This window comes from Ictidomys tridecemlineatus, chromosome 10 (assembly GCF_052094955.1).
Source record: "Ictidomys tridecemlineatus isolate mIctTri1 chromosome 10, mIctTri1.hap1, whole genome shotgun sequence".
Taxonomy (NCBI): domain Eukaryota; kingdom Metazoa; phylum Chordata; class Mammalia; order Rodentia; family Sciuridae; genus Ictidomys; species Ictidomys tridecemlineatus.
Genome location: NC_135486.1, coordinates 76180646 through 76208243, shown reverse-complemented (window position 1 = coordinate 76208243; position 27598 = coordinate 76180646). Strand labels below are relative to the sequence as shown.

The 27598-nt window shown below is 43.8% G+C and overlaps 1 protein-coding gene across 1 annotated transcript; it reads right to left on the bottom strand.

The window, feature by feature from the left end:
- Positions 1-5277: 5277 nt before the first annotated feature.
- Echdc3 (enoyl-CoA hydratase domain containing 3) lies at positions 5278-27563 on the bottom strand. The gene is made up of 5 exons (XM_005320278.5): positions 27194-27563; positions 23102-23223; positions 21112-21209; positions 14326-14526; positions 5278-6604 (listed from the first exon to the last, which is right to left on the bottom strand). The coding sequence occupies exons 1-5, from the start codon at positions 27361-27363 to the stop codon at positions 6293-6295; spliced, it is 903 nt and encodes a 300-aa protein (XP_005320335.2). The 5' UTR covers positions 27364-27563; the 3' UTR covers positions 5278-6292.
- Between the last annotated feature and the right edge of the window lie 35 nt (positions 27564-27598).

The following is a 27598-nucleotide window of genomic DNA, read 5'->3' as shown; positions in this document are numbered from 1 at the left end:
ATAATAAAAGACCCACAATGGCCAAAAGCAATCATAAGCCGAAAAGCAATGCTGAAGGCATCATAATACCTGACTTCAAACTATACTACTGAGCTCTAGTAACAAAAACTGCATGGTACTGGTATAGAAACAGATACATAGACCAATGGAACAGAACATACAGACAAACCCACGTGGACACAGTCATCTGATCCTTGACTAAGGTGGCAAACACATACATTGGAGAAAAGACAGCATTTTTAACACATGGTGCTGGGAAAACTGGTTATCCAGATGTAAAAGAATGAGACTAGACCTTTATCTCCTCCTCTGCACAAAAGTCAACTCAACATGGCTCAAAGACCTGGAAATTAGGCCAGAAACTCTACAACATATTGAAGAAAACATAGGCTCAACACTTCAACATATAGGAACAGGCAAGAATTAATAAATGGAATGGCATCAAATTAAAAAGCTTCTGTACAATAAAGGAAACAATTAAGAATGTGAAGAGGACCATTAAGCTCTAATAAAAAAGAGATTTTTTAAAAAGAATGTAAAGAGAGAACCTACAGGAAAGAATCTTTGCTACTCTTCTGACAGAGGATTAATATCCAGAATATGTAAAGAACTGAAAAAACTTAACACCAAAACCAAACAAAAACCCCACAAATAACCCAATTAATAAATGGACAAATGAAATAAATAGACACTTCTCAAGAGAAAAAATGTAAATGGACAATAAATATACAGAAAAATATGTTCAACATCTTTAGGGTTTAGGGAAATGCAAATCAAAACTATACTGAGATTTCATCTCATTCCAGTTAGAATGACAACCATCAAGAATACAAATGATAATAAATACTGGAGAGGATGGGGAGAAAAAGGAACACTTTTATGCTGCCGATGGGTTAGTAAATTACTACAAACACTATGGAAATCAGTATGGTTGCCAAGACTTGATTGGAACTAAGAATGGAACCACCATACAACCCAGTTATACCACTCCTTAATATTTACCCTAAAGAATTCAAGTCAGCATACTACAGTGATACACGCATACTCATGTTTATAGCAGCGCAATTCACAGTAGCTAAATTATGGAACCAGTCTTGGTGTCCGTCAATGGATGAATGGATCAAGAAAATGTGGTAGATATACATAATGGAGTTTTATTTGGTCATAAAGAAGAACGAAATTATGTCATTTGTGGGAAAATGGATGAAACTTGAGATCATAAGCCAAACTCTGAAAGTCAAAGGTCATATGTTTTCTCTCATAAGTGAAAGCTGGAGAGGAAAAAAGAAAAGAAAGGTGGGGACAGATTTTATGAAAATCCAAGGGAGTTCAGTAGTATAGCAGAAAGGAACCAAGAGGTAGGAGGAGGGAAGGAAGGGGAAATACTGGGGTATGATATTGATCAAATTGTGTTGTTATATTGTGTGCATGTATAAATATGTAACTGCAGATCCCACCAAAATGCATAATTAAAATGCACCAATAAAAATATGGGGAGAAACAATAAAATACTACTTTATATCCATAAATTGGATAATACAAAAAAACAATGAAAAACTTCTTCAGAGGCAAAAACTACTCAATAATACCCAACAAATATTTATCCTCAGTGGCTCTATTTTATTTATTTATTTATTTATTTATTTATTTATTTATTTATTTATTCATTCTAATTTGATATATATGACAGAAGAATGCATTACAATTCATATTACACATAAAGAGCACAATTTTTCATATCTCTGGTTGTACACAAAGTATATTCACACCATTTGTGTCTTCATACATGTGCTTACAGTAATAATGTCCAACTCATTCCACCATCTTTTTCACCCCTATCCCCTCTCCCTTCTCCTCCCACCTCTCTACCCTATCTAGAGTTCATCTAATCCTCCCGTGCTCTCTCTCCCAACCCCACTATGAATCAGCCTCCTTATATCAGAGAAAACATTCGGCATTTGGCTTTTGGGGATTGGTTAACTTCCCTTAGCATTATATTCTCCAACTCCATCCATTTACCTGCAAATGCCATGGTTTTATTCTCTTTTATTGCTGAGTAATACTCATTGTGTATACATACCACATTTTCTTTATCCATTCATCTACTGAAGGGCATCTAGGTTGGTTCTGCAGTTTAGCTATTGTGATTTGTGCTGCTATAAACATTGATGTGGCTGTGTCCCTGTAGTATGCTGTTTTTAAGTCCTTTGAGTATAGACTGAGGGAGAGGGATAGCTGAGTCAAATGGTGGCTCCATTCCCAGCTTTCCAAGGAAATCTCCATATTCTTTCCATATTGGCTACACCAATTTGCAGTCCCACCAGAAGTGTATGAGTGTGACTTTTCCCCACATCCTCGTCAACACTTATTGTTGTTTATCTTCATAATAGCTGCCATTCTGACTGGAGTGAGATGAAATCTATTTGCATTTCTCTAATTGCTAGAGATGATGAGCATTGTTTTGATATATTTGTTGATTGATTGTATATCATCTTCTGAGAAGTGTCTGTTCAGGTCCTTGGCCCATTTATTGATTGGGCTATTTGCTTTTTTTGGTGTTTAGCTTTTTGAGTTCTTTATATACCCTAGAGATTAGTGCTCTTTTTGATGTGTGAGGGGTAAACTAAAATCTTCTCGGCAAAAGAAACAATCAGTGAGGCGATTAGAGAGTCTACATCCTGAGGTTCTACTCTGTTAAAGGGATTGTGATTCTTGTTAAAAAACTTTCAACAAAGTTAACTAGAAACCTAGATGGATTTGCTGGTTATAAAAAAGGGGGCAGTTTTGAAGGGGAAGAGGCTCTGTCTTCATTGCTTTGATTGTAGTCATGCTTTCATGGACGGACGTGTCATTATTTATTAAATTGTACATTTTAACTATGCACAGGTATTGTATGTGAATTATACCTCAATAAAGCCATTAAAAGGAAAAAGAAAAAAAGCGGCCCCAAATCTCGGAGCCATTGTCAATGGATTTCTCACTCTCAAATGTAATCAGGTGCTTCCAATGTTGACCAATGACCATCTTCTCCTTTTGCAAACAAGCATTTATTTTGAGCAAAAATTTCCCGTTTCACGTTTTGTTTGCAAATTCTAGTGCTGTAGCATCCAAATATTGGTGCTAGAAGGACAAGTGAGTGCAAGGGTGACACTTTTACAGGAAGGGAAGCAGCATGCGAGAGGCCAGCTCACCCACATGTGTTGGCATGGCTGGGACCAGCACCTGGCATGTTCTGTGGTCAACTGAGTGCTTTTCCCAGGGCCTCCATTGGGAGGTGAGTCCATGTTCCCTTTGCTCTGCCATTTACGGTTGCTTCCCTTGAGCTCATTGCCAGTTTGTGTCTTGGGGCTGGAGAGTAACCTTTCTGGTATGTTGGGGGTCATGTTCATGATCATAAAGCTCCAAATCCACACCCAGGCTCAGCCAAGGGCAAATGTCTTAGCTTCTCTGGGCTCATGTAACATGGGGGAGAAGGCAGCCTGTTTCATGGGGCTGCCTGGTATGGTTTCAGACACTGTCATTCACCCCATTTGTTTATATATTCTGTAGGGGCCAAGCCAGTCTCTGAATGGTCTCTCACCCAGGGTGGGCAGAATTGAGACCCATTCCACTTATTTTATAGCCCTTGAACCTGCTGGGGTATGGCTGGCTGGGCTGAGCTCAGCTCAGCTCCTCAGAACCAAATGGTACACAGGGAAAGATGAATATGCTTAGCTTTCCAAAAGCAATCACCCTGTGTAGTTATCAGAAAAATTTCATTCAGCATCCTGGTGGAAGGAAGCAGAGATGCAAATGAACCTGGAATTTATATTTTCCTTGGGATAAATTATATGACATCAGCAGGTGCATAGCAGCTTTTCTTCCTGGACTATTTTCTGCACAGGTGACTGCTACAATGTACAACTAGTCCCCAAGTGCCCATCAGCTTGCAGGCTGGGGAGCCAGCCTGGAGGCCTGAGGATTTCATGGTGGCTCAGTGGTAGTGCTCTTGCCTAGTCTGTGTGAGGCACTGGGTTTGATTCTCAGCATCACATACAATTAAATGAGATAAAGGGATTGTGTCCATGTACAACTCAAAAAGAATCCAGGCTAGCATTAGATATCTGAGTTTCCCAGTTGAGTGTTTGGAAACATACCGCTCTCCTGCCTCTGGTTTAATGATTGGTAACATTTCCCAGGGGGCAGTGTGGCCAGGGGAGCAAATACCGACAGCCGTATCAGGAAGCCGATGAAGTCCTAGCCGTCTGACTTTGGGCCAAGTGTGTAACGGGGTCTCGAATACTCATCTGTGAGTCCCCACTGTACTCCATTCTTGTGGGGACTAAATGAAAGTGTATAGGGCATGTGGCACATTCTGTGTGCCCAGGTAATGCAGCTCTGATGCTTTTTCTGCTCATAAGTAGCTTCTTAAACTTCTCCTTTTCAAGAACACCCTGTTTCCTAAGTTTCTAAAATCCGGGGAAGAAAACAACTGCCAATCTCAACAGAAACCCGTGACTGGGGCCATCCATGCCATGAGGTTCTTACCTCAGAAATAGAAGAGAGACCACAGGTTAGATCCGTATGGTCCTTTATCCCCAGTAGTGGCACTAATCAAAGTTATGGCCACACACTCTATTTCTTAGATGTAATAAATTGGTTTAAAAAGCAAACAGAGGGCTGGCGCTGTAGCTCAGTAGTAGAGTGCTCGCCTGGCATGTGTGAGGCACTGGGTTTGATCCTCAGCACCACATAAAAATAAACAAATAAAATAAAGGCATTCTGTCTATCTATAATTACAAAAAAAAAAAAAAAAAAGCAAACAGAGCTAGAGATGTACCTCTATGGTAGAGCACTTGCCTAGCATGTATGAGTCCAGGGGTTTGATCCCTAGCACTGGGAAAAAAAAAATTAAAAATCAGCTTTTTGTACAAACTGGAAGACAAGAGATTTGGAACATTTCTTGAGTCACATTAGACAAGAAACCAAAAAGTAACGTGTTTAGGAATACGTTCCCCAATCGCCTGCCCGACTGGGGAACTCAAAGGCCTGATGCTATCTGGATTCTTTACCAGAAGCGGACAGAGTTCAGAAATGTGCCACAGCAGGGATGAGCCTGCTTCCTCCGCTGCTTCTATCCTCACGCTGGAGCCCAGAGTGTGGGTTTCATAGTGACCTGGAGGGCAAGGACATGCATCATAGAATATGAGGCCCAACTCTGAGTCCATCAGAAGGAACATACAAAGAGTTTTTTTTTTCCCTTAGCTTGCAGTCTGATTGGAAAGATAAAACAACCACTCTCTAAAATCTTTAATTTATTTAAATCACATAAAAGTATTCCAAAGCCATAGGCATTGATTATTTCCCATTAGAATCAAGAAGATTTTCAGTGTAGAAAACATCTCATGGAGAATTGAAATGTTTCACCTGTCATAAGCAACCAGAGTTGACTCAGCCTTAGAGGACATGGCAGCTAAGCATGGGTTGGGCTTCCCTCCTTTATGCCTCAGCTGACCATCCCTCTGAAGGGGTGGCCCCTGGCGTGGGGTGCTGTTCAGGAGCATGTCCGCCATATCTGGCCCACCAGGTGGGCTAACCTGCCACTAAGTTAGCACATCACTTACTCGCCTTCTATCCTTTCCCTGTGGAATCATGACTTTCAGTACAGGCCCACGCTGTGAGACCACTGCCGCAGTCTGGCTGGGCACAAGATCACGAGCCACTCACAGCTTTGTAGATTCAAACAGCAATTCTTTATTCACGAACTCACCCGGGCCCTCTACAACATGTTCTCAGGAAATCCAAGTTCTGCCGCCAAAATTCACTTACTCCACCAGGCTTTTTTTCCCAAATACTTTCTGAATTCCACAAGAACTCAACGGGAACTCAGGCAGCAGGATATGCCCTATTCCTAGCAGGAATAACCTTAAACCTGGAACTGCCCTAAACCCAAGGAGCGGGATACTTTCTAAAACCTGCAGGATACACCCTAAACCTGGATCCACCCTGGTCCTTGAGCAGGGTCACCTTTCTCAAACATACATGCAATGTCACAGCGAATGTCCAAGGCAAGTCCATTTCCACGAGTCCTTCCTCTAAGCAACAAGGGGTACGCTGGCAAGGAAATTTCGATGCGTCATTCCTACCTGGCAATGGCCCTCAGCAGACCACTATTAGTGTCATAAAAGCAGGCTGTCTTCCGTTACCATCAAGAGACAGCAGTGGCGGTCAGGGGTGAGGGGGTGAGGACTAGGGGGCTTCTGGGTGCTGCCCACTGGGCTCACTCTCCCGCCATTCCTCTGTTCATGCTGGCTCAGTGTGTCCAGGTGGGTTTTCTCTTCTGGATAAAGGCCTTGATTCCCTCCTGTGCATCCCCCAGGGCCAGGTTGTCCACCATGGTCTGGGAGGTGAGGTGGTAGGCTGTTCTAAGGTCCTGGGTCAGCTGCTTGTAGAACATGGCCTTGCCCAGAGACATCACGGGGCGGCTCAGGGAGGCGATCTTCTTGGCTATTCGCATGGTCTCTTCCTCCAGCTGCTCTTCAGGCACGACTTTGCTGAGCAGCCCATGGAGCAAGGCCTGCTGAGCAGAGATGGGCTCCCCAGTGCAAAGCATCTCCAAGGCGACCTGAGGGAGGAAGCAGGCGGGGTCACGAAGGCACCCTTGGTACCCCACTGCCCCTTCAGGCCCCCTTTCCATTCCACTCTCTTGAGGCTGTTGCTCTCCTCGATCAAACTACACCTCAGCCAGTTATCTGCTTCTCAAATGACATGTCATCCACCACCCCTGATGTTGTCAATACCCTGACTCCTGCCAGGGACGAGATCAGATCTTTCTAAGAGCAAAGAAAACACAAGTAGCCAGGGAGGGGAAAGGACTCCGGTCCTGCACAGATCAGACCACTGACTCTGTCGGAGTCAGGAGATTCCTCCTGCCTCTTTCAAGGGCCAAGCACAGGACAGCGGCCCATCTGATGGGAGGCCACTGCAAACACGCTGCTGCAGAGAGGCCCATTACCTGCCACAAACCAATGCAGGGGGTTGTCTCCACCCAGAGACAATCCACAGGTGCTGTCACCTCTGTATGACCCAAAAGAACACCCTCCAGTCAGGGAGAAGAGGGAAAGACATTTCAAGAAAACGTCTTCCAGGATCAGATGTAGAACCTAGCCTGTCTTTAACTTGCAAGCAGGTAAGAGGTGACAGGGACAGGATGGCTCTGCCCTCCCACAGCCCTTTCTGCAGATGACAAGGCTGTGGAGGGAGGGAGTGCCCCTTCACTCTCTGCCTGGTCCTCTACTCAACAGCCTGTCACAAACTGGACCTGGATCTGTAAGTCTCAAAGCCAGAAAGAGGAGTCCCCAGGTACAGGGGGCGCAGCGCAGGGGAACCCTCCCCTCCCCACACTTATCACTCCCTCTCTGGTGGCATCTTTGTTGTTCCTTAAAGTCGCCAAGAGTGCGGTCACCTCAGGGTCCTGTTCTTGCTGTACCCTCTGCCTGGACCTCCTCTCCCCAGGTGTCCTCACGGCCTGAATCTCCATCTCAGTCTCTGCTCGTGTATCGCCTTACCCATGATCCTCCAGGATCGCAACATCAGAATTGTCAGATCACTCCCAACACTGTCCCCCTCTCTGGCCCTATTTTTATCTTTCCTGCTTCTCATCATTTAGCGCACTGTATATTTTACATGCTTATTTGTTGATGGTTTATTTGTTGATTTGCCAGCATGTAAACTTTGCTAGGACGGGAAATGTACTTATTTATTTCGTAGTGTTCTAGATACTTGTGAAGGCAGGCAGCCAGGCAACTCGAGTTGGCTATCGGTGGCACTGAGGACAGGCCAAAAAGGTGCTACCACTTCCACCTGGCTCTTTCTCTCAGGCTGCTCAGTCTGGGAACCTGGCCCCCACTGAGGCCCAGCTGAGGGGCGGCCTCAACAGCACCTTCAGATGAGTCCCCCAGCGGAGGCCATGGCACTGTGGAGCAGAGATAAGCCTTGGTGGCTGAGCCCGTCCAAACTGCCAATTCATGAGCTAACCAAGTTATTGTTGTTTTGAGCTACAAAGTGGTGAATGGCTTTTTATGCAGTAACAGATAACTAGAATTGCTTGCTATATGAATTTAGGAATCATTGGCCTTTAGAGCAACCTTGGTGATAATGACATTGTGGGCCAGAGAAGTTTTTGTTGTGTGGAACTGTTCTGGATATTGTAGGCAGTTCAGCAACATCCCTGACACTTGCCTGCTAGTTGTGACAATTAAAAAACAAAAACAAGAACAAACAACAACAACAACAAAAACTCCAGGTATTGCCATGTGTCCCTGGGACCAGAACTGCTCCTGGTTTAGAACCCCTGATCTAGATGGTTTCTCCATCATGAGACTATATTGGATCACCTAGGGATCAAGATTTGATGGAGAGGAGAAGCCAGAAACCTGGCCAGAGGGCCTCTTCTCCACTCGGTGCCAATGGAATCCACACCCACTGGACTGGCAGTCAGGGACAGGTGATGTTGGTGTAAAGTTAAGGCCATGGACTAAATCCCAACTTCTACTCTTTCAGAGAGATAACGATTCTGTTGGAGGGAGTGGGAATGTGACACCGTGCGTTGCTTCGGGCAGACAACCGGAAAGAGCACCGTCAGGAGTGCCTGTCTGAACCCCTGGCTGAGCATGGAGCTGAAAACTGGGTCCTGCTGTTAACGGCTACTGAACTTGACCCTGCTGAAGACACCCAGGTGGTCATAGCAGCAGGAGCAGGACAATATTCTGCTCTATCTCTGCCCCAGATCCTCGAGTCAGCTGGGACCCAGAGTAGAAGTCAAGGTAGAAAATTGTCACTGCATAGCTAAGTGGCCTTTTTCCTTCATCGACACATGTGGCTCTTGAGGAATTCTTGTGCACCACGTAATGGGAAGTGGCCACCTGCGAAACACATGCCACATTGAAAAAAACCAAACAACAAAGAACAATAACCAGTCAGGCCCTTTGTCTTTCATCACTTGGTATGACCAAGATCTCAAATGAGTTTCAAAGAGTAGTTGAGGATGGGATCAGAGCTGGGAGAGGAAATGGTACCCCTTCCTGGCTGGCTCAGCAGAAGGCATTTATTCCTTCCCATGCAGTGGCAGTGGCAGTTTGGGCTGATGATTTGTCCGTGGGCACTGTCCCTTTATCAGGCACCTTCTGGCAGATGCCCTTCTCAGTGACTCTTTTTCCTTTCATGTTGCTCTGCCTCCCCTGAGTCTCCCTTTCTCTCTGCTTACCTTCTCCAGGGCCCCACTGTGCCATTTTAAATCACCTGGCAGCCTCAGATATTGGAGCTCGACAGGATTCCAGGAGTGCCAAGACATTTTCAGTGCAAACCCTTTGGAGTTCAAGCATGGGGCAGGCTGCAGGCAGGGGTCCACACCTGCTGGGTGCCGAGCCTCTGAAAGACCCTGGGGCAAGTGGCTTGTCACCTCCCACTTCCTCAACAGGAACCCGTGGATACAAATGACTGTCTCCTAGGATTGCTGTGAAGAAGAGCTAACTGATGGCGACAGGGCACACTGTCACATCAAGTGCAATGGAGATGCTAGAAAAAATGGTTCATTTGGGCAAAACATGGATCAGAAAAAATCGTGATGATTTGCTTGCAGGAGACAAGTGCAAGGGACTTGGCACAAACCATGTATGTGAAGGAAGGTGACCGGCTTCTGTGAGGGGGAACTTGAATCACATGTCCTTGGTTCATTCCTTCAACAATATCTGAATAGAGAACCTACTGTGGTCAAGTGCTGTGCTGTGGACTGAGAGGTGGTCCCCTGCCAAGTTCATAAGTTGAAGCCCTATGTCCCAGCATGATGGTATTTGGAAATGTGGCCTAGAAGGAGGTAATGCAGGTTAAACAAGGTCGTAAGGAAGGAAGGGGTCCCTATGAGATGGGACTGGTGTCCTTATGAGAAGAGACACTAGAGCTCACTCACTCTCCACCATATGGGAGCACAGTGCGAAGTTGGTGTTTGTTATGGCAGCCAGAGCTAACACACAGGAATACTATATATATAAAATCTTAATTCTGGAGCAACTCCAAAAACTTGCTTAAAACAGTGAAAATAGGGCTGGGGTCATGGCTCAGAGGTAGAGCACTTGCCTAGCATGTGTGAGGCACAGGGTTTGATTTTCAGCACTGCATATAAATAAATAAAGATCCATTGACAACTAAAAAATAAAAAGTGAAAATAGCTAATAAATCTCCAAGTTGAATCACTTCCAGACAAAGTGGAATTCTGCCTCCTGGAGATGCAGGAGTAGGGCAGAACCCTCATTTGACAGGCAGAGAAAGTTCTGCTTACAGTAGAAGCAAGAATTCAACAATCTCTTACATTCTTTTCTGCATTAAAAATCCTAATGTTATTGTAGGACCTCCAAAAGTAAACAAGCAGGAAATGAACTTGAGCTAGTACATGAGGGATTTCATCTAAATAGAAAAACTATTTTCCCTCAGCCCTTCAATTAGCCAATTAGAGAAGGACAAGCAGCCAGACATACAGACTTCTGCCTATCTGCAGTATTGTGATGATTAAAGGTAACAGATGTAAAACTCACGATGCAGTGCTGGGTGCTCAGTCAGTGCCCAATAAATGCAGCAGCTAATATGAATGTACTTATTCTAACTGTGAATTCCTATGACTCTCTGACTTTGGCTTCTAGGCACTGCAGTCCTGGAAAGGGGATGATTATTTGAAGCAGGGGTAGCATGGGACTCCCTTAAGTCACACAGCTGACAGGATTGTGTACTATAGCACCCTGGGGACTCTCTCCTCACACTGTGTCCTTTGGATGTGCACGGTGTCCTAGTCCATTCAGGCTGTTATAAGACAGAATACCATCAACTGGGAAGTTCATCAGCCACAGAAATTTATTTTTCACAATTCTGGAAGCTGGAAAGTCCAAGATCCAAGTTAAAAGCAGACTTGGGGTCCTGTGAGAACCTTCCATGTTCATAGACTGAAAATAGGTCCTCATGGGGAAAATGGGCAGGACAGCTCCCTGGGGCCCCCTTTTAAGGGCACTAACCCCATTCATGAGGGCCCCACCATCATGACCTCATCACCTCCCAAAGCCTCACCTTCTAAGGCCATCATCACTTTGGTGATTAGGTTTCAATGTAAGAATTTGGAGGAACAGGAGCATTCAGGCCATAGCACATGGTGCTTATCTCCCAGGATGCACGGGTGGCAGGGAGGAAGTGAGCACTGGAGGGGAGGGGAGACAGAGCAGAACCCACAAGGTGTGCACACGTGTTCCCGCTCTCTCACAGCACCGGCAGTGCCAATGCGTAGGAGCTACTAGGAGGTAAGCTCTGGAGAGGAAGCATGCCCAGGGAGGGTCATGGGCCTAAGCCAACTGGGAACATTAAGAAACGTTCCTGAAACTCTTAGGAGCTCTTGAGCTGCATGTTCTCTAAGGCTGTACCTCTCAAGCCCTGATGTCCCTACCATCACTGCTAACCTGCAGTTCATCTGCAGCAGGCCTGAGATGCTGCCTACCTCAGGCTCTCTGCTGACCAGTACCAGACAGCAGCAGAGATCTAAAACTCTTTCCTGCTTGGAAATTCTATCCTGTTCCCATTAGACTCTTAGGAAATCAGATTCTACAGACACATGAAATTAAAATGCATAAATGGTTGGAAGCAAGGGCTCCTACTATGGTGAAAGGAATGATTTGGGAAGTGATTCTGGTTTTTCTCTTGCTCTCCAGGGATTCCTGGCTGTGCATTTATGAATGAGGCCTGCCCTGACTGGGGAGGGCAACAGCTGTACCAGGCTGGGTACCCATATGGCTCAATGAAGAGGCATTATTTAATTCATGCCAAAGGAGAGAAGCACTTCACAAATGAGCAAGATCATTCATGCCCAGACTCAGTCTGGTTTGACCACAAGGGCAGTACACAGTCTAGGACACAGCCAAGCAGGTTCCCAGAGTGACCAGCAGAGGGCACTAGTCAACCACACATGTCCTCAACCTGTTTGAAAAGGGTTGGGACTTCCAGACTAGTCCAATTTGCAAAAACACCTGCTCCCTACCTGGGAAGGAACAGAGGGACTTACACACTTGCTCCACAGACCTGTGTGTATTGTGTTAGCATGAGTGCAATCAAGAAAAGGTGATAGAAAGTGCTTTTTGCTGGGTTTAGATTTCTATGACTCTCAGGCAGGTGTTTTCAGTCAGGCTTAGATTTTTTTTATATAATATATATTTATTTTTTAGTTGTAGGTGGACACATACCTTCATTTTTTTTTTTATGTGGTGCTGAGGATCGAACCCAGTGCCCCATGCATGCTAGGGCAGCACTCTGCCACTGAGCTACAGCCCCAGGCTTAGATTTTATGAATCCCAAATGTTTCTTCCTAAACAGGCCACACAGGCCACCTCTGCAGATCCAGAAACCTGGCAAAGGACTTACGTTCTGACTGTTCCTCCTAAAAATTCCCTCTATCAATACTGCAATAATCACTAATGAGCCATTTCTGCTCATTAGTGTTGACCCCAAATCATATTCCAGATTCATGCCTCCAAGTAGTCCAGTATTAATGAGTCCATTGCGACAGGATTCTGAACTGTTTTCAGCCGCTGATTAGGAAAAAAAAAAAACAAACTGAGGTTTTGAGTCAAGTGACTCAGAGGCCTTCTGGGGGTCAGAGCACGAGACCAAGAATCTGAGTTAGACAATCCAGGAGATTCTTTGCCCCATCCTGTGGGAGGCCTGGCTCTTTGACCAAACTGTCTCTGGGAGAGAAAAGCCACCTTGATTCTTACAACCTCCCTGTACCTTCATCTGTCACACTGGACAACTTTACAATGTGGTTCTGAGAATTGGGCTTCCTGGGATCGTAAGTCCTACTTTTTTTGGGTCACATTTACCCCTCTCTCTTCTCAAAAACGAATTTAAATTTCATTAATATGATACAGTGTTAAGTTTCTAATAAGCCTTGATTTCAAAAGTTTATTTTAAGAAAAATTGGTTTTTATTCTGAAACCAATTTTTCAAATGCTTTACCATGGAACCTTCCAGCAAGTCAGGTGTTGAAGAGGATGCACAGCTACCAGGCAGTACACCTGCTTTTTGGTATGCAAAGTCTTCATGATTTGATTTGCAGCTAGAATATAGTTAATTAGTGAGCTCTGTCAATAGATTTGCAATACATCTTAATTTAACATACTGGCAAGAAGTAGCAACCTCAAAAATACTCAGTGAATGAATATCTATACATTTAGAGAAAACATGAATCTTGACAGAATAAAAAAGTCCCTTTGTTGGAGGACATTTTAGCAAGCTGTCACCTTTTGCAGTGTGGATCCCACTTCCTGGTAATTTTCTGAGGTATACATGCTTGTGGGTGTCTGTTTTCATAATCTTCTCATAAACACACATCTCTATAAAAACTAATAAGGAGGCAATATAGAAGAAAGGAGTGTTCCCTAATCTTCTTGGCCTTATTTGATTGATTCTTCTTGGGTCTCATTTCTTTTGAGCCTGAGGTATGTCAGCAGTTGCTAATTTTGTAGTTGTTGCTAGAATAGATAATATATTCTAGAAAGCAATCTAGTTCCTTTCTTGCCATATTTATGACTTTGCCCCCCTTTTATAGATTTCCAACTGAGAATGAGGATGCACTTCTCCTAGAACAAAGGCATTGTGGGTATACACATAAGGGATGCTCAGTAAATATTATTTTATGGTATTTTCAGGAAGGAAGAAAGCTTTGAGGTGAAAGTGGACTTCACTGTAGTCAGCAAAGAAAAGACAACTTTGTAACATGTCCCCTTCTCAGACAGATTCAACATACCATGCACAGGATATTCATGTTCCTGAAATGCAACCACAGTTACCTGGATACACTCAGTAAATCATCTACTGGATCCTTTCTGGAACAAGAAAGGTTGTCCACATGTGGTTGACCAGGGACACCATTCCAGCCTCTTGATTCTGGAAGTATGTAGGCGTGCCATGGTATTTCATGGTCAACCATTCAGTGCAATGAAACTCAGCCTCCACTGCATTTCAAATAAAATTACAAAAATAATGTCTGTGCAAGGAAAACAAACAAACTGAAAAACCTAACTAGTCATACTGAAGGGCATGTAAGATTGAAATGTGGTGAATTCACAAATTGGCATCCAGTGTGAGAAGCTACGGAGGAGCAAGCAGTCGCCTCTCCCTCTCTTACATTATAGGAACACTTGGCACTTCCAGCCAAAGAGCCTTTGGGCAGAATATCCTGATACAATCAGTACTTTTTATAAGCTAATTCTCTCAGGGCTAGAGGAAAAATTAGAAAGAGGTCAGAAGATGAGTTACCTTTCTGGGCACTGCTCTCCCCAAGGCGACCCCAGGGGTGGAGCAGAAGAGCCCCACGTTCACCCCCGGAGTGGCGAAAGAGGACTTGTCGCTGGCCACGGCAATGTCGCAGCTGGCAACCAGCTGACAACCGGCTGCTGAGGCCAAGCCATTGACCATGGCAATGATGGGGACCGGGTGGTTCCGGATCAGCATCATGACCTGCAGGAGGAGACACACCCACTTCACTTGCATGCAGAGTCAGGAGCCACGTTAATACCTGTTATTTTATATGACTTTTCTGTTTCCAGAACACTTTTCATATGATTCTATGCAAAAAAGAATGAAGGCACTAACTTGTACTAAATGTCCACGCTGAAGCATCATTTGGTCTTTGTGGGAGCTCCACGTGGAAGGAATCCCTTTTGGTAGCAAGGACATGAAGCTCAGAGGGTGGAAATCACTTGGCTCAGGCCAGTGAAGGGAGTGGAAGCCACGGGCTGAGCCCAGCTCTGTGAGGGGGTCCCCTCCGCCTTCTTCCCCAGCACTCCCACTAAAAACAGTGTGGATTTTTGTCTCTGGGGAACAAACAAAAGCTTTCACAAATAGTTCTGTTCTCCCTGTGCTTGTGTGAAGCCCCTGTGTTAAAAGTCTGAAATTGGTACTTGGTGCTTCCTTGAAAAATTAAGGTGGAAAAGGACTTGAAGGCAATTTCCTTAGTAATTACTTCTCAAATTACCACCATGAATGCTCTCTCGGTTCTATTAAAACGGGGAGAAGGGGACACCCTGCTGTCATCAAAACAAACAAAATTCTTTAAACAGCCACTGGCACCGAGAGGGGAGACCAAAGTGTGCTCATGTGACCCTCACCACACAAATTGCCAGAACTTTAACTTATTTTTGCAGCTTATTTTTTTCTTGATGCTCTAAACAGATTGTGTTGCTATGGCAACTTCAATTTCTAAATCATTGCTCTTTGAACCTTGGCAGAGAGGAAGGGAAGAGAGGAACCAAATCTGGGTTTTTTTTCCCCAAGGCGGCAATTCAAAGAAATATGACTTTCATGATTTGAAGATTTTTGCTTAGGAAACTTATTTTTTATATTCATAAACATTTGAAATTGGATAGCTTTTTTCCTAAAATAACCAATGACACAGGCGCTGAATAATAACATTTTGATCAGGTACAGACTGCTTATAGGACCGTGGTCCCATAAGATAGTAATGGAGGGGCTGGGGTTGTGGCTCAGTAGTGGAGCGCTTGCCTAGTGTGTGTGAGGCACTGGGTTTGATCCTTAGTACCGCATATAAATAAATAAACATAAAATAAAGGTATTGCATCCATCTATAACTAAAAATATATTTTTTTAAAAAAGATAGTAATGGAGCTGGGAAATTCCTGCAATCTGGTGACCCCGTAACTGTCATAACACTATAGTGCAAAGTACTGCTCACCAGTCTGGGGTGATGGGTCAGCTGGCCCACTGCATTGCCCATGCTAAGGAAGCACTACACACAGAATTGGGCACAGTACATAGTGCTTGGTAAAAACAACAACAAAAAAAAACAGCTACTATTGTTCGATGTTCAGTATACACACTTTAAAAATTATGTTTGGTGCTGATGATGGACTTGAAGGCACAAACGGGCTTTGTGTGTGCTAAGCATGTGGTCTACCACTGAGCTGTGCCCCCAGCTCCCAGCTGTACTCTTTTATTAGTATTTTAGAGTGTACTCCTCCTTTTTAAAAAGCTACTTTACAAGCTAGTCAATCCTTAAAAAACAAATACCAAATGACCCCTTTGATATAAGGTGAGTAAACAAGGACAGGGTAGGGACAAAGAGCTTGAGAAGAAGATTTACATTAAACAGGGATGAGAGGTGGGAGGGAAAGGGAGTGAGAATGATATATAAGAGGAAAGGAGGGGTAAGACAAGATAATACAAATGGAAGAAATGATTTACATTAGAAGGGGTAGAGAGAGAAAAGGGGAGGGGAGGGGAGGGGAGGGGAGGGGGGATAGTAGAGAATAGGACTGACAGCAGAATACATCAGACACTAGAAAAGCAATATGTCAATCAATGGAAGGGTAACTGATGTGATACAGCAATCTGTATACGGGGTAAAGTTGGGAGTTCATAACCCACTTGAATCAAACTGTGAAAGATGATGTATTAAGAACTGTGTAATGTTTTGAACGACCAATAATAATAATAAAAAAAAGCTACTTTACTGTAAAACTATATGCTACGTTACATAGGTGGCAGCCTCTTGCACCTTGGAGTTATCTCATCTCTTGTGCTTGATCAGTCTTGTGCCATTTTACTTTTCATGGTCTTGGGTGCAATATGCTGTACCATACCTATACACCACATAGCCTGGGTGTGCAGTGGGCTATGTGTCTAGTTTTGTGCAAGTTCCCTCTACGATATCAGCCCAATGGTGAGATCACCTAACAGCACATTTCTCAGATCTGTCCCCAACATGAAATGACACATATAAGGCTAGCACATCATATTTCACAGTAGCCTTTTTTTAACCTTTTGGTTTTTTTTGGGGGGGGGGTCATTTTTTAGAGAATCTGCTAAAATAACCAATCTTCCCATAAATATGCATGTGTACATGCACACACATACCTGTACACTAAACTGCTCATGAGTTGAGCAGGGACATGCACTTTAGGAAAAGGGTGGGGTTGACTCGTGATGAACTCATTCCCATGATCTGGAATAATGAGGGGAAGGATTCACAAGACCTTCTAAAGTCTTGATGCCAAGAAAAGAAAGAAGTTTTGTTTGGTTTTGTTTAGTTCTGCAGGTTGTTCTCTTGTCCAGGAGTTACTTGTGAAAAGCCAGTCAACTGGGATTAGAGTTGAACAGCCTATGTGTCCTGTCTGCCATCTGTGAAGGACCAGGATTTCAAAAAACTTGATAGAGAAATACTTGGGTTATATGGTCCATATTCAACAACATTAAAAATGCTTATACATTTGATCTAGGAATTATACTTCTAAGATAATAGGTACAAAGCTCCATGGTCAAACAGGCTCACCAAATCATTATTTTACAATAGGAAAAAAACCTTTTAAATAATACAACTCTATGAAAATAAGTAAATGGCTGCTATCATTGGGATGAGTGTCCCCCAAAAGTCCATTATTTAAAGGTTTGGTTCTGTGGCTGGGGTGGTAGCTCAGTGGTAGAGCGCTTGCCTAGCATGTGTGAGGCACTAGGTTTGATTCTCAGGACTGCATATAAAACATAAAATAAAAGTCCATTGAAAACTTAAAAAAAAAAAAAAAAGAAAGAAAGTTTGGTGCTCAGGAGGTGCTGTTGGGAAGGGAGGGGACCTGTGAGAGGGAGGCCCTTATGGGAAGTCATTGGTGGCACGCCCTCAAAAGGACTATAGAACCCTAGTCTCTTTCTCGCTCTTTGCTTCCTAATTCCTCATATGATCAGTTTGTTCTGACACACATTCCCTGCTACTGCCAGTGTCCTCACCAAAGGCCCAAAGCAATGGACTTGAATTTCCAGAACCAGGAGGTGAACAAACCTTTTCTCTTAATAAGTTAATTGCCTTAAGTATTCAGTTATAGTACTACAAAGGTGACGAAAACAGTGGCTATGTAAACTCAACTAAATCCACTTAACAGAATGCAGCATTGTCCGTAGTGATGGTTAATTATTTTCTAAGGGAAACACCAGCTTGGCTGTCAGTCCGGGCTCATGTAGTGGTCTGGAGGCAGCCTCCTGGAATGGGAGGCCCTATCTATCTGTCATTTACTTTCTGCCTAATCCTGGATAAGTCACCTAACCCTTCAATTTTCACATCTGCAAAATCAGGATAATATCAGTACCAACCATATGAAACATGGTGATTATATAAATTAATATGCCTAGAGTACTCCAAATATTACCTGAAACAGTCAGTTCTTTTTTTTTCCTGTTCTTTTTTTGTAGTTGTAGATGGACAGCATGCCTCTTATTTTATTATTTATTTTTATATGGTGCTAAGGACCCAACCCAGTGCCTCACACATGCTAGGCAAGTGCTCTGCCACTGAGCTACAACCTCAGCCCTGGAACATTCAGTTCTATAATCTTATTACAATACACAATTATATACTCTAATCACATCTATATGTGATTATTCAAACAAATGAGTACCTAGGGAAAAGTATTAAAAATAAATGCAGCATAATATTAGTTACAGGGGCTAGGGTTGTGGCTCAGTGGTAGAGTGCTTGCCTAGCATGTGTGAGGCACTGGGTTTGATTCTCAGCACCACATATAAATAAATGAATAAAATAAAGGTCCATTAACAACTGGAAAAGAAATACACATTAAAATATTAGGTACAGTTTTCTCTGGGTAGTATGATTATTGGGAAAGAATGAATACGGTATTTCATTGCTCAGTTCGTGCATGAAAAAATTTGATTTTGGGAATGGCATTAGTAATTTGTTTTTCTGCTCTTTGTTTTTCTAAATTTTCCAAAATTTCCTGTCATAAATACATACTATTTTTGTAATTAAAAATATTTTAAATAAAGTTAGAAGGCAAAGGGAACCTAGATAATCAAACTCTTGATCATCAGAGATACCTCCCCTCTCACCTTCCAGAAGTAAGCACCGGTTTGGCTTCTACTTAAGAATGTGACATGATAAGCAGGCTGGCCCACCTGCATTTAAAAGCACTATTAAGAGATCCAAATTATTTGGAAAAATGAGAGACCTTGTCCCACTATCATTTCATGGGTGGTGTGTAAGAAGCATCTCTCCCTGAGGATGAAGTTTCCCTCAAATTTCAACAGGCATAAGAAGAAAGACTGGCGATAAGCCTCTTGTGTGAGCCATCAGTGCTCCAGAAGGTCACTTTAGCTATTCTGCTACCAGGTTCTTCTTATTCTCTTTCTTAATTTGCCCTCCTCCTAATTTGTAAATAATCAACCATCATAGAGCACTTGAGATCTGTAACAAATTCCCTAGAGTTTTTATATGGCCAGCTAATTCAGATGCCTCTATCTCCCTTTCTAAAATCAAATTTTCTCATGCATGAATTGAACAATGAAATATCGAGCTCATTCTGTTCCAATCTGCTTTTTGATTACACTTGGAAATTGAAAACTTGCACAAGTTCGTCATACTCGTATTTATTCAAGACCATCTGAATTTCTTAGAGATAGTGTTAAAGAAATCAATTCTATAGAACTCCTATTTCACTTTTAGGGCTAGGTCCCATTTCTGTGCTGTCTTTCCCAGTGAGCCAGAGGCATCCAGAGAGTGGAAGCCTCCAAGAAACCATCTTGGACTTGGTCCTTGAAGAAGCCCTGGCTGCTTCCCATGAGGCCCTTTGCCAACTTGTTCAGATCTCAGCTCGTTGACATACTGCAGTAGAGTGATAAGAGCTGTCCCTCTAGGGAGGGCAGGAGGTGCTCCCGGTTCTCTTAATGTGTTTTAATTCTCACCACACATGGGGTACTAGTAGAAGACTACTCTTTAGTCTGGGCATGGTGGTGCATGCCTGTAATCCTGGTGGCTTGGGAGGCTGAGGCAGGAGGATTGCTACTTCAAAGCCTGCCTCAGCGGCTGGGTGAGATCCTGTCTTTAAATAAAATGCAAAATAGGACTGGGGATGTAGCTCAGTGGTTCAGTGTCCCTGAGTTCAATACCCAGTACCAAAAAAAAAAAAAAAAAAAAAAGAGAAAAGAGAGAGAGAGAGAGAGAAAAGAAAAAGAAAATATCAAGCCTTGGCAATAAATATTAATAACATAGTAAACAATAGGCCTCAGTCTGAGCCCTAGTTTGCTTCCCCACGAAGCTTCAGGTAAACCACCTTTCCAGTTTGTCCTTCCATGAAATGAGAAAAGTATAATCTGATCTGCTTGTGGGTTTCTGGAAGAACAAAGAAAACCCATGGTGGTCAAGAACGTGTCTGTATGTCCTTCCTCTTTGCCTCTGACTTGTCTGCATGGTAGCTGGCATTAAATATTAGTTGAATCATTAACCACCAAATAAACCAACATGTGAAGGAAAGATTAAGCTATCTCAGGGTCAGGTGATGGAATGTTTCACATGTCCTGCTTCCCAAGTAGACTTGCCAGTGTCAGTCTGGCAGGACCCTTTCCCTCCCTATATTTTCCTCAGTATCATGCTTAAAGTAGCATAAGTAAATGCTCATGAAACAAACAAGGTGTTATCTAAAGTTGGATTCTATATTCAATTTTTTATTATCCAAGGGGTGAATCAACACATTTATAAATCATCTAAAGTTTTTTTTTTTTAAACCTTTTCTTCCTCTAGTTATTGGCAATTTTTCTCCTCAATATGGTGAAAGGAGCAGAAAACAAGTAAAATTGAAGAGGTTAATTTTCCTCTGTGGCAGTGGTGATTATAAAGATTGGTTAATTTATTTAAACAATTATTATTATTTCTATTTAGAAATATTCTCTTTCCCATTAACAGGGTGGTTTGATTTTAAACATTTTAAAATTATCATTGCTTTAGGTCCTTCCTCTCTAAAGATGTACATTCTTATTCTTCCCTCTTGCTCAAAATCTGGACACCAAGGCACTTGCGCACGGTGTTGGACCTGGCTGCTGAGAACCATTAGGTAATTTATTTTCTTTGGCACATAAAATCAGTAGCAAATTATGGTCACTTCTTAAAAGTATAATCCAAATAATTGCTGGGATGAAGGATTCACCGGTGACCATGGTGGACAGGTTTCCTAGATAAAATCTGATCTGTAAACAAGGAGGCTGACCCAGGGTCTCAGGTTTGCAATGTCCACACTTAACCAGGCTTACCTCAGAACAGATCCGAAACACTTCCATGTGATGATCATGGCCTTGCTCTTCTGTCAATTCCCTTAAATCATGCCCAGAGGAAAACACAGGGCCCTCAGCTGTGAGTGTTTCCAAGTGAGAAAAGATGTCAACAGCAAGAGGCAGATCATTCACTTATTTATCTACTGAGCAACTTTAATAACCAATCATATCTATGCAGAGAAAATGGCACAAGTTTAATAAGAATACTCTCAGGGCACTTGGAAAGTTACAGCCACAATACTGTAACAAAGTGAAAGGTTTTGGTGACCAAGGGGAAGGCACTTATTTATTTATTTTCAGTACTGGGGATTGAACCCAGGGGTGCTCTTTCCCTGAGCTACATCCCCAGTTCATTTTTTATTTTTTATTTTGAGGCAGGGTCTTGCTAAATTGCTGAGGCTGGCCTCAAACTTGCGATCCTCCTGCCCTAGCCTCTGGAATGGTTGAGATTACAGGTGTGCACCACAGTGCCTGACAGGAAGGTACTTATGACAGAGAGAACTGTCCCTCCAGTGTCTGGCTTCTGTTTTTGCACTCCGTCTCGCCTGAGTGAACCAACTCAAACAGGTCCTTGAAAGCCACCACACCTTAGGAAATGTGCCTGTCATTTAGCATACAGGTGAAGGACACTCATAGGGGTTGAATCAGGAAGGTTAGAGTGTGAAAAAACCTTGGGAACCATCTGGCTCAAGCTCTTTGTTTTATGGAGGGAGCAGAGAGAGCAGAGGAGGTGGCTGCCCCCACTGTCATCTGCAACAAAATGCCATTCCACAGGTCAGCCGCGAACACTTTCTCATATTGATTGCCCTTTGGTTGTGGTTATTTGGAAAAGGCAATATATCACCTTTCCATGGGGGAGGAAGTAGTGTAGTTATAGTTAAGAAGTTAGTGGCCAATTCTGCATCCAGGTTACACCTCACTCGGATGCTGGATTCTACTAGTTGTAATTTTGTTTTCCTTCACCATACAAAACAGCTGAAAATTTCTATTTGGCCGTTGCTAAGAAGGTAACATTTGGAGTATCTGCCTCCAGAAATATGGATTCTTGATTTACAAAACAAACAAATAAAGCATCATAGAGCATTATCATTACATTTTTCTGGGGTTCTTCCTTTGATTTTTTTTTTTGTACCAGAGATTGAACTCAAGGGGGATTAACCACTGAGCCACATCTCCAATTCTTTTTAAAATTTTTAAATTTTGAGACAAGGTCTCACTAAGTTGTTGAGGCTGACTTCAAACTTGTGATACTCCTGCCTCAGCCTCCCAAATGCTGGGATTATAGACATGCACCACTGCTCCTGACTTGGGGTTCTTCAAAATGCTGACATTACTGTTATTTGTACCACCACCAGCATCACATAAGAAGATAACTCTATAAAAACTCCTATTGGAAAAAAAGCAAGGGAAGAGATGAGCAAATTGCAGCATGCTTTCTGGGACCATTAAAGATGACCTTGTGGATATTGGATACAAGGCTTGATAAGAACAGAAAAGACAAATAAATCAAATGTTTGAACAACTAGGTCCTAGCTGACTGTGATTCACTAGAAGGATTAATGATTAAATTTATTTTGTAAAGTCCATGAAGAAATTGGTTCTCTGATTTTTGTTTTAATTGTTAGGGGAAGAACCCAGAACCTCATGCAGGCTGGGTAAACAGTCCACCACTGAGCTACAGCGCCAGTTCTGATTTGATGGGAAGACTAGCATAGCAAAGTCCCACAATGCTTAGTATCTATTAAAGAGGAAAAAAACACCTGTTTTCCCTGAACAGAAATCTTTGCTACAAATTTCACACTAATAGTGTTAGGACCAAGTCCCCAAGTACTCAAGTGTTTTCCACATCAAATATCTTTCAAAGGAACTTCAAAACAATTCTCCAGTTAAGTAGGGAATGCACCAATTAACCAAAGAATCTTAAGGCACCTCCTCTGGGCACTGTGGGCCACTAAGGACAGACAAATACCTGAAATGATAATGACTTTCAGATCTTTGCTTTCAGCTTCATGAAGAATGTCATTTTGGAGAGATTTCAGCATTTCAAGTGACAGTGCATTCCTCTTCTTTGGATTGCTCAAGACAATGTTCCTGTGAAACACATTTTATAATCCCTGGGTCATGCACCAGTCAGAACAAGTGAGGACCCCTGTGATTCCTTTCTAATTTGGGAGCTTTTAAAATCCAAGGGAAAAAAGAAGTTTTGATGCTTAGTGCCAATTTTGTGTCCATCAGCTCTCTGGAATTACAGCTAAGTCAAAACAAAACAAAGACTTCCCGAATTGCAGGCTGGTTTTTCTCCCTCATCCCTTGATTTGTTTCTCCTTTCCCCCACATTTGCTGTCAGAAACGGGACTGCCACCTCCACAGAAGGGGCAAGTCACAACAGTTCCAAACTCATCTCCGCCCATGGAGGATGTGAGTTTGGTATGACAGTGACAGGAGCCTGAGAAATGTGACAAACAGTGCCTACCTTCAACTTATTTCCTGGCGCTGTTCTTCACAATAAGGTTAGGAAAGGAGCCAAGAATGAAAATGCTCCCCAAACTCCTCCCACTCACCCCAAAGAAAAGGCAGCTGAGGTGCCACCGTCAATATGCACATACGAATGACAGCGATTTTTTTTTAAAATCTGACAGTGGCGTCCCGTAATTCTGCAAAATAATTTGCATTGTCTGAGAATGGGATTATGTATATAGGAAAAAAAAAAGAAAAGAAAAGAAAGCCTACCAGAAGAGGGTGGACATTTCACTTCACAAAAAGCTGGCATTCAAAGGGGCTGTTTGCAATTTGAAAATATCGCACATGCTGAATAAAACAACCTGAATCATTTCCTTCCATGGAAATGTCTTTATTTTTTGCTCTTATAAGAAATGGGCAATGAACCAAACAGCAGATTATTGTTACATATTTTAAATTTCCTATCAGTCTCCACCTACACATGCTTTCTGCCTTCCTTATTCTGTTTTGAATCTGATATTCCCATTGCTATGCAGTCAACTTGGCTCCTCCAGAAATAGCATTCTGTGCCATAGCGTTTTGGAAAGCAACTTTGATGACTGAATTTATTTCAAGGCAGTGACCATTTTCTTTGGAATACCATTTCAGTTTCGCTGCAGTTCTCAGGTGGCTGTGATATTGTTTTCTTTCTCAAAAAGATGTTCTCCCATATGTACAAAGATTACAACTGATCTGCTGATAGACTTCCAGACCTATATTTGGGGTAGTGGTAGTGGAGAGCTGCTTATTACCTTGCGATGGAATAACGAGTGTGCTCACTGTAATACATACAAAAAGCTGCCATCCCACTGGTGACATATGCTTAAATTAAATTCTAAGGCCTTAGGCAAAATTGTGCAGAAAGATTCCAGTCTGAATGCCCTTGCTGCATGCACCGTAGTATCGGTTCCCGAGTGTCCCATTAATCCTTTGGTGCTCACATTACACACACTGTCAGAGTGTTCTAAATTGTGAAGTTCAACTAAGTTGAAAAGTGTTCCCACCACTCCACTGAAAATCTTCTCACTGGTCATCTCCTAATTGCCAGAAGCAAACTCACTGGCTATCTGGATCACTTTCTCTTTCTGGAAATATTCCTTCTTTTCTGTGGGTTTTTAATTTCTAATTTTTTTTCATTAGGTCCTTTTCTGGCCAACCCCTGTTGACTTCTTTCACAAGCACTTAGCCTTCAGTTATCCTCTAAATGCTGGCAATCCTGAGTTCCATCGTTTGCCCTCTTGCTCTAAAGGGTCTTGCTAGGAAACTTTATCAATGACCTTGACCTCAGCTTCTCCATCTATGCTAACAGCTCCCAGTCATTAGCCCTGGTTCAAGCCTCTCTCCAGAAGCCAAGATATGCTTGTTCACTCAGATGTCTACTAGACAGCTCCACCTAGGTATTCCTGGGGCATCTTCCTCTCACTCCTGGACTTGCCCCTCTTCTCTTTCTTATCTCAGTGCTGCTGCTCCATTGCCCAAGCCAGAACCTGAAAGTTATTCTAGACTTCTATCCTTTCCTTACTCCATCAGCCATCAAACCCTGTTCATAATATCTCCTAAAAATCTTACCATTCCGAACTCTCCCAGTGGCTGTCTTGGTTCAAAGCACCTGATGCCTCATACAGAAAACTTCACCTACACCACCAAATCTACAAGGAAATTTCTTTCAGAATGAGGTCACCACCAGGACATGGGACATAAATGTAGAGGCAAGAGCTATAAATGTCCGGATGATCTGTCTGAAGATCATTGCTGTAAACCACAGGAAGATCTGTGAAGTGAGGAACAGTCATGTCCACACATAAGAGACACTCAATAAATGTCAAATGAATTAGTGACAAAACTGCATGTATGGCTTTTAAGCCAATTCCATCAGTCACAGTGGACTGACAACACATTGGCTCAGTGCCATTTCTCCATTAGATATGTAAAAATGTCGGGAACACAGAAGCAGCAGAGGGAATTCTGTCTGACTCCTGCTTATCCTACCTCCTGGCTACGTGGCCTTGAACAAGCAAGCGATCACCTCTCTGAACTTGACTCTTCACTGTTAAGCAGTTGTAATGTTATCTACCTTGCAGGCCCATGTAAAAATTAGGGATAAGGAATGCGGAGTGCCTGGCACAACACTCCATTCATAGTTGGCTCTTACTACCTGATGGCAGTATTGTTGTGAGGCACAGTTTTGAAAAGGGGCCACTGAGGTGACCGAGTTGGTTGGGCCCACTAACAGTACCTAACAGTACTGCTTTAACACTTGATTTAGGGTTTCCTTCCTAATATGTGATTCCTAGAAATTAAGAGATTGCTCCAATCACTTCCCTTTCGGATTCATGTTTAATTCTGGAGAACTCAATCAGTACTTTTTTAGTAACAGGTTGCCATTACAGAAGTCAGACTCCTGACCAGAAATCACCAAATGTATAGAAGCAGGACTGCCCTTAAAAACAGGCAAAAAGATCCCGTGTGGGCCTTGCACTTTGGAACACTGCTCTGGTCTTCTTCCGGCAATGTTCCTATTTGTCCCTATTAAGGGACAAGGAGTCCACAGGGCTTGGGGTCACTCCCCTTCAAAGCCCCCCAATAGTTATAGAGATTCTAGAATTCCCTGCCCCTGTGGTGGGTGCCCCTAAGCCCAAGGATGGTCAAGAACGGTGATGTGCAGGAAATGAGGGGATGGAGAGAATATGGGCATGCTGGCCCTGAGACCTGAGGCCCCTGGCAGGACAGCAGGAGGCAGAGATGGAGGAGATGTAGGGGTGCGAGGAGATGGGAAGAACTAGAAAAAGCCAGAGGCCAGCGGTGACTCTCCACTTCGTGGGAGGAACACCTAGGAGTCTGAGGATTATAAATTCAAACACTGCTGTCCACGTCTGAAGGGATACTTGTCAGGGTGGGAGAATAAAAACACTTAAACAGCTTGATTGGAAACTTTAAAATTTTGAAACTTGCCCCCTTTTGTTTAGGGTCGGGAACTGCACAATCTGTACTACTCCATTGTCTAGTTGGCAGTTTGTGCACAGAAATGTCGGTAAGGTTTTTAGGATTGTTGCTCAAAAGGGCAGCATTCAGACCGGGGTGTCCTTTATACTCTTTGGCCTGCTGTCGCCTCAGCACTTATGGGCCAGGGCTCAGGAGCCACTCAGCTCAGTTTACCATCATCCTGGAGCCAGGCCAAGCTTGAGAGGGTCCATAGCCCTCTTGTGAAGGGCTTTCTTGAAGGCCCTGGCAACGGTGGGCGCACTCAGAGCTGGCACACCAGCTCTAGCGTGGCGAGGCCGTCCCAGGCTGTCCACTTATGTCACCCCCACGTGTATCTTGCTAGCGTGCCCAGGCAAGGGACAGTATTAAACTCAGTAAGTAAGCAGGGATTCCTCCCCCAAGGAGATTTATCGGCCAGATTCGGCGGTGACGGATAATCGCCGGGTCAGTGGCGACGAGGGTAGACCTGGCTGCCTGCCCAGCGCTCGGCGGACTCAGCGGGCGCCTGCTCTGCCCAGCTCTCCGGGGTCCTGGCCCTCAGCACCCCCGGGAGAGCCCCGTGCACGGCCCCCGGGCTGACCTGATGCCGTCCCGCTGCCGCGCGCTGGTGAGCCGCGGCTCGGACTCCGGCTGTCCGGTTGCCTCCAGCCCCCGGTTGCAGAAGGCGGCAGCGTGCAGGGTCCACGCACGGCGCAGGAGCCAGCCCGGCCCCTTCAACCCGAAGGCCCATAGGCCGGCGACGAGGGCCATGGCAGCCAGAGAGCGGCCTGAGCGGCCACAGAAGATACGTGTCCAGGGGTGCAGCTGCGACTCGGCAGGCGACGAGCGAGACCCTAGCGGGACCAACAGGCTAGGCCCAGGCCTTGCCGTTATTCCACTCTCAGGCTGGACTCTGCACCGTCCTGCCCCAGGCCGTCCAGCCCCAGGCCGCCCCGCCCTCAGGCACCCGCCGCCCCTGTCACCCCAGCCACTGGCCCTCAGGATG